This window comes from Emys orbicularis, chromosome 25, assembly GCF_028017835.1.
Source record: "Emys orbicularis isolate rEmyOrb1 chromosome 25, rEmyOrb1.hap1, whole genome shotgun sequence".
In the NCBI taxonomy this organism is placed as follows: Eukaryota; Metazoa; Chordata; order Testudines; family Emydidae; genus Emys; species Emys orbicularis.
In genome coordinates, this window is record NC_088707.1 from 5,438,864 (window position 1) to 5,446,120 (window position 7,257).

Here is a 7,257-nt window from a genome sequence, read left to right on the forward strand (position 1 = left end):
CGGTATTCAAGTGCTCAGAGCCCCCTCTTTGTTGCAAGTGCTTTAAGCTGGACACGGTGGGCGTCTCGAACTCAGCAGAGATAGAGACCACAGCTCAGCATGTGGAAAACACACAACTTTATTATGGTACAAAACACAAACCCACAAGCCATCACCCCAGGTCTCTTCATAGCAGCAAAGGATCCTACATGGTTTCCTCTGTGGGGCTCCTACGGTAACAGCTTGGGGGGGCAGGAAAGCAGCCCAGCACCCAGGGTCACTAGCAGCCAACTTCTGGACCTGGCCAATGGCCCATCTAGCCCAGGGTCCCCACCTCCCCGATCAGACCAATGGAACAACATCTTTCAGCCACATCAAATCTAGCCAATAGCCCACCTATCCCGGTCTCCCTGCCACACCGGATCTCCTAGCCAACTCCATCAGTCCATCTATCCTATTCTCCCTGCCTCGCTGATCAGACCAATGGACCCATCCAATAAGACAGGGGTAGTCAATTCTTTTTCATCAAGGTCCACATTTCTTGGTCAAAGTCTAGTCAAGGTCCGGACTCCAGAGAAAACAACAGTTATGGTAACAGTAAGTAAATAAAAGGGGTCCATTCAAAAAGCATCTGGATGGCGGTAAGGTTTTGGCCTGTGGTCCACCTATTGACTATCCCTGCAATATGGTATCCCCACCTCACTGCCACTTCAGATCTAACCAGTGGCCCATCTAGCCAGGTATCCCCACTCCCTGAATCAAACCAATTCGTCTCTGTAGCCCGGGATCTCCCGGATCAAACCAACACGCGCATCCAGCCCAGCATCCTTCCCCCAGTGGTTCAGCTACTCCACCTCCAGCTGTCTGACATCAGATGCTCCTGTGCTGTATCTACCGATGTGATACTCTGCCCCGGGGAGGGGAAATTCCCCCACGACCACCCAGCTGGGGATCAGCTTATGCCCTGAAGCACAAGTTTCAACAGCACCACCCCAGCTGGCTTGGTATTCATGCCTGTATGTTCCTCACCTGGGCAGTCCCCTTGCAGGGGGAGAGTGCAGGGCTAGGAGATGCTTGAACTAGCCAATTCTGGAGCACAGCACCAGCAAGCCCCTCCTGAAATCCCCACTATGCAGCAGGCTGGGCTGGCTGCAGCAGGTGGGGGACCAAGCGAGCAGTCTCTCCCCACCCAGTTTTACAGCCTTCATTGCCCCATAAATCAAAGGCCTGATGGGCAGGGGCTGGGGTCGGAGACATCCTAGCTGCAGGGAAGGAGGTGGCGAGCGGGGGTGGAGGGGCGGGGGGAAGCTGCCTAAATCCCCTGCTTCCACTGTTTTCCCTTCCAAACTGTTCAGCCGCCCTGGGACAGACCTATCCTATACGTGACTCTTTGGATCCAGGAACCAATTCAGATCTCTGCTTTAAAAAGCAGGATTGTCCCCAGCCTCTCCAATACCTTCACCAGCAGAAACCAGGCAGGAGCAATTCTATTAGGGGAACAGGGATTTTGCCCACTATCGATGGAGGGGGCAGGCCAGCTGTGATGAGCTGAGCCCAGATGCCAAGGAATCCACCCCAACACCCAAAGGCCCTTGTGTTCTCAGGACCTGTTCACGGGGCACAGGAGGGAGAGATCAGACCAGCTCTGCTTCAGAGCTCCCAGGGGATGATGCCCTACATCCACTCCAGGATGGAAACCTGTAACCATAAGCATGTTTAAACTGTGGTCACTGCTAACAAAGGGGTCAGGTCACCCAGCCCAACTCCCATCAGCTTCACTGGAAGATGGATCAAGCCCAGAAACCAGGGGCCTGAAGATTTGTCTACACTGGGACATTCAGGAAAACTAATCTGAATTAATTTTTAAAGTGGATTAGTTCAACTGCATTAAACCTCTGTGTGGATGGCCTTATTCAGAAGTAATTCGATTTAGCTTCATTCCCATTTAACTTGCTGCATAAATAACCAACCTAATTTGCCTAGTTATTAGCAAGAATCTAGCACAGTCTCCTTGTTGACAGCACAGACAGGGATAGACTCTAGTTAAGCTTAGAAGGTTTTGGATTTTCAGTGGTGAATATAAATAACTGTCAATTTCTTCCTCCACCTAGAAGGTGATTTTAAAAAAAACAAACTCCACTGAAATTTACCAGGAGGGAAATTTAAGTACATCAGGAGCCAGTTGTATCCCTGAAGTTAATGGAGGGATAAGCCAGGCCTCTTTTTTCCCCACACAGGGAGGCAGCTATCCAGCTCTTCCGCTCGCTGTTCTGTCTGGTAATCAGTCAATTAACAGGAGGATTTGATTTGTGACTGATGAATTGTGATTTCTACAATTGTGACATTCGGTCTGAATTAGTTTGATGTCCCAGTTGTTTTTGTCGTCACTTTCCTGAGAGGGTAAAAATGCAAATGGAGAAGAATTTGAAAAATCAGTATTATCCTTTGGAAGAGGCAGCAGGTGCACTGGGAATGTGACTAAGCCAATCACATGGACGGACGTCTGAGAGAGAAAAGGGCCTTGACACCAGTTAAGGAAACTGTGCTAGGGTTGGAAGGGACCTCAGGAGGTCATCTAGTCCAACCTCCTACTCAAAACAGGACCAATCCCCAGACAGATTTTTACTCCAGAGCCCTAAATGGCCCCCTCAAGGATTGAACTCACAACCTGGAGGTTCCAATCCTGCAGCCTTTACTCACAAGTCATTCCAACGAGACTCAAATTTGCAACACGTTGAGGCTCTTTGCCCTCAGCCATCCAGGAGCATCTCAGAATTTCTCAACCCTTTAACAAAAGGTGTCTGCAGCGAGCACAGTTCTGATCCCAGCCCAGATGGGACCAGAGACGAGCAACTGGTTTTTGAGACCGATACTGGGCAACTGCCCCCCCAAAGATGCACATTAAACGAGCTTCGTTTCTAAGCTTCCATCCTCCCCAACTGGCAAAGCCTGGTTTCACCTTATTAATAATAATATTAATAAAATAATAATAATAAAACAGTCTAAGATAAAGAGCTCGGCTCATATCCGGAGATGGGTCTGAACCTCCTCCAATCTCCAAACACTCTGGAAGTTAGAGGCTTCTTGGTCTCCAAACTCCACTCTGAATCTGGCAAATTACCCCATGTTTTAATAATGGGCCAAACCATATCAGCTGTGAAAAATCCCCAGGCCGGATTCTTGGCTGGTGTCGATCAGCGCACTGAATGGAGGGGAACTGAAAGACGTCAGCTGAGGATCCGGCCCCCCAGAATTTTGGATCTAGAGGTAGCCGTAGCCGTGTTTTAAAACCCCACCCGAAATCTAACGACAGAGGCCCAACCCTCCACTCCCCACAGTTACATTTGCGCTGGCAGAAGAGCCAGTCTTACTTGCTCGAGGGTTCTGCCGACATTTAGGAAAACAATTATATGAAACAACTACTTCATTTAAAAAAAAAAGGGGGGGGGGGGGAGAGGAGGTAGGATCAAGAGAGGAAAAAAAAAAAAGTTTCCTTCGGGATAAACTGGTTTAAAAATCAACAGTTTAACAACAACAAAACAGGGCGGGGGGGAATGGGGGAAGAGGGTGGAATTCCCAACCCATCAGCTTCCATAGCACAAATGATAATCTAGGCATTCAATAAATATCGCTGGAGTGCAGAGCATGGGATCAGGCTCAGAGCAGCCTGGATTCAGCTTCCAGTGCAAAACAAGACCCACCCAGCCCGGCTGCTACGGGAGAGGGTGGTTTGACGCTCCCCTCCCTCCCTGCCTGGCCCGATTGGGCCATAGGATCGGAATCTGGCTGCTGCCGGCTCCACTGGCTTCCCAACGCAACGCTCACCTCCCCCGGGGGAGAGCGGGTGACGGCCGGGAGAGGGGTGGGCGTGGGAAAGGAGCAGCTGCACACCTTGGGCAATCGCACAAAGGCCGGCACGTTGCACAACTCGCCCAGCAGCCTCGGCGCAGGCCCCCCCCTCAAGGCTTCCCCCCGCATCCCCGGCCCAGAGCGACGCTCCCCACACCCGGGTGGCTTATCGCGGGGTTTCTCCCCCGCACCCGTCCCCGTGGGGCGAGTGGGTTCCCGCCACGAGAAGGCTCTCTTCTCTGCCGCTCGGCCCCTGTCCCTGGGCATCAGCCTTGACTGGACTCACCCACTGCACCCGGGGACGATTGTCCTCCCAGCGCAGCCAAAAGCAGGAGGGGGCAGAGGTCACGCAGCAGAGCCCGGACCCCCGTGGGAACCCCCTGGGGCAGACTCACGAGGGCCTGAACATCCAGGGGCTCCACTGTGGAACCGCCCACTACTCGGGCTGAGAACCCCTGTCCCTTTGGAGGATCATAACAGTGGCTGCAGGGACCGAAAGCTGGGAGCGGGGCTCTAATGGCTAAACAGGGGGCCTTCTAATGGGAGGTGGCGAGAGAGGAGAGGCTGAGGTTGGCTAAGCTACTCTCGGGGCGGGGGATTTGCCCCCGCACCTAGAACCAAGCAAGTGCAATGCCCCTGACTTGGGCGGGTTCCCCCCCAGGGCCAGCTTGTCCCCTAGACTCCATGAGCTGGGCAGCTCAGCTGGACTCCCCTGCAGGAGCCTGTGGGTCAACCTCCCCCCATCCCCGCCCCGGGTAGTGGGGCAGGGACAGGTTTGCCCCAAACCACGCCGGGTCAGTAGCGCTGCGTCAGGTCAGACCGCTGCAGTGTTGGGGCTGCGATTCTAAGGGCCGATCCCAGCTCGTACAGGTCCTGGGGAATGGCGGGGGGCTGTTCCTCTGGGGGGGGATGGGGGGCTAAGGGGGCGTACTGGAGGAGGAAGAGCAGTGAACCCCTCTGCTCCCCCTCTCCAGGGGGTTCCCTTTGGGGCGAGCGGTTTGTAAACTAGCCTTTCCCAACCTGCTGTTTTACCCTCCCCTTTTGGCCCCAGACGTGTCTGGACGGCTGCGGCCGAGAGGGAAGGGTCCTCGCTGCTCCGGGTCCCGCTTGATGTTCCTTCCAAGCGGGCTCCCTCGTGCCAGAAGTCGTAGTAGCACAAAGCAGGGGGCGGGCGGATCCCCGAGCAAGTGGGGAAGCTTCCGCAGCCCAGCGAGAGCGAACCAGCCGAGCGAAACCCCCCCAGGGCAGGAGCTGGCTTCTGGGCGCTTCCCAGGCAGGGCCAGGAGGGTCATTTTGCAGGGTGGAGTGCGAAGTGCACAGCGGGGTGGGGTGGGGGGGCTGGAAGAGGAGTTGGGGAGGGGAAGAGGAGAAAATGGGGCAGGGAGGGGAGAGGCGGTGGATGGGGGAGGTAGGGGGTTTAAGACCACCCTCCGTTACAGCGTCTTCTGCCAGCTAAGCCCGGAGCACAGCTCTCCAGACTCGGATTTTGCTGTTCAGCGGGGAGCATCTGGACCCGGGGCCCCAGCCTCCGCCGGAGACATCCCTCCCCCCACCGCTTTGCATGGGGCCGCCCCCCTCCTCCTGCCCCCTACCCCCACCCCATCGGCACAATCCCTCAACTCAGATCCTTCAAAAAAAAAAGGTCCCAGCCCTTAACACCCTCCCTCTTCCGGTTCGGAGACCAGCCCCCGGGCCGGACCCTCCCAGCCCCCCATGGGAGGAGAGGCCCCGTGCCCAACGCACCGAGATTGCATCCTTTCCTCCTACAGAATAAATAGCTTCTTGCTCGGAGGACACAGCCACGTACGCCCCGGCCCAGGGACCACGGCCCAGAGCGCGGCCCCGCCCGGGGAGACCCGGCGCCGGGTAGGGAGCGTCCATCCTGCGGTACCGGAGAGAGGAGGGGGGCATCTCGGAGGGGGAGAAGCTCAGTTGGGCTGGGTCGCGGGGCTGGAGCTGCCAGCCTCGGGCTCCCTCTTGCCTTTCCCCGGAGGATCTGCCCCGCCCTTGCCCTCCCTCTCCGCTCCCTCTTTGGCCCCCTCATGCGTCTTCATGTGCTTGCTGAGGTGGTCGCTCCTCATGAAGACCCGGCTGCACACGGGGCAGGTGAACTTCTTGGTCCCCGTGTGGGTCTGGAGGTGCCGCTGCAGCTCGTCGGAGCGGGTGAAGCGCTTGCCACAGAAGAGCCAGTTGCAGACGAAGGGCCGGTCCCCGCTGTGCCACCGCAGATGGGCTTTCAGGTGGGAGGTCTTGGCGTAGGCCTTGCCGCAGCCGGGGATGTGGCAGTTGTGCAGATGCTTCTTCTTGGCCCCGTCCGGGCCCGGACCCACCCTCTCGGCCTCCTGGCAGTTCGGGCAGCGGCACACTGCCTGCCCGGCGCTCCGGGGCACCGATCGCCTCGAGCTCTTCGGCCTAGCGGTACCGTCCACAGCCTGCTCGGGAGGCGAGGCGAGTGGCTTCAGCTCTTCCTGGCCCATCAGGTGCTGGGCCGAGGGCAGGAGGTGATGCGGCGGGCCACAGAGCTGGTGCTCAGCGGAGCCGTAACCCCCCAGCGCCGGCTGGAGTCCGCCCGCCGGGCCAGGGGCTTGCAGGCCGCCTTGACCCGGCGGCAGATCCATCCAGCTGGATCCGGCATGGAGGTCCCACCAGGGATTCACGCCGCCGTCCTCGGCGGCGTTGCTGGGGTGCGAGGGCCTGAACCAGGGCTCGTAGGGGTGGGCCATTTCGGGAGGCGGCTGCAGGAGCTTGGAGTACGTGCCGGGGGCCAGCAGGCTGTCACCATCCAGGTCTAGCCTCGAAGAGCCATGCAGATCGTAGCTGGGGGCGGCCGTGAACTCCACCCCGGGGCCCACCAAGGGCAGGTTCTGGACCTCCGTGGGCTGGAGAGGGGAGGGGAAGTCGCCGCCCGCCTCGGAGCTGGCGTGGGGCTGGTAGGGCTGCAGGGGCTGCAGGTCCAAGCGCGGGGAGGAGGCGCGCGGCGTGTCCGAGCGCTGGTTGGCAAGAGAGCCGCAGACGGCTGTGAGCATCGCTGGACTCCAGAGGGGGGCCGCAGCTCCGGCAGACCTGGAGCGGGAGAGAGAGAGGGAGAGGAAGGGGTCTGAGTCCGGAGTCATGCTCATTCCCCTCCCATGCAATTAACCCTGCGCTGCCTTCCCTTGGAACTGGCCCAAGTTTCCCCTTCAACCATGGAGCCAGAGATGGGTCTGGGCCAGGTCACTTGTTTCACCGGGGGCTGGGATCCCGCTGAGCCCCTCTCTGCACCGAGCTCGGCACAGGACACCAAATATATCCTGGGTGTAACCCCATTGATTTCAGTGGATTTGCATCAGGGATGAATCTGGCCCAGAGACTGCTCCTTTCTCATATGGCTGTGCCACCAGGACAACAACAAGACCTTGGTTTTACATATTATTTGTATTCCTGTAGCCC

The 7,257-nt window shown here is 57.6% G+C and overlaps 1 protein-coding gene across 1 annotated transcript; it reads right to left on the bottom strand.

The window, feature by feature from the left end:
* Positions 1 to 5,756: 5,756 nt before the first annotated feature.
* On the bottom strand, positions 5,757 to 6,854 carry SP6 (Sp6 transcription factor). The gene has a single exon (XM_065422563.1). The coding sequence runs from the start codon at positions 6,852 to 6,854 to the stop codon at positions 5,757 to 5,759; it is 1,098 nt and encodes a 365-aa protein (XP_065278635.1).
* Positions 6,855 to 7,257: the final 403 nt, after the last annotated feature.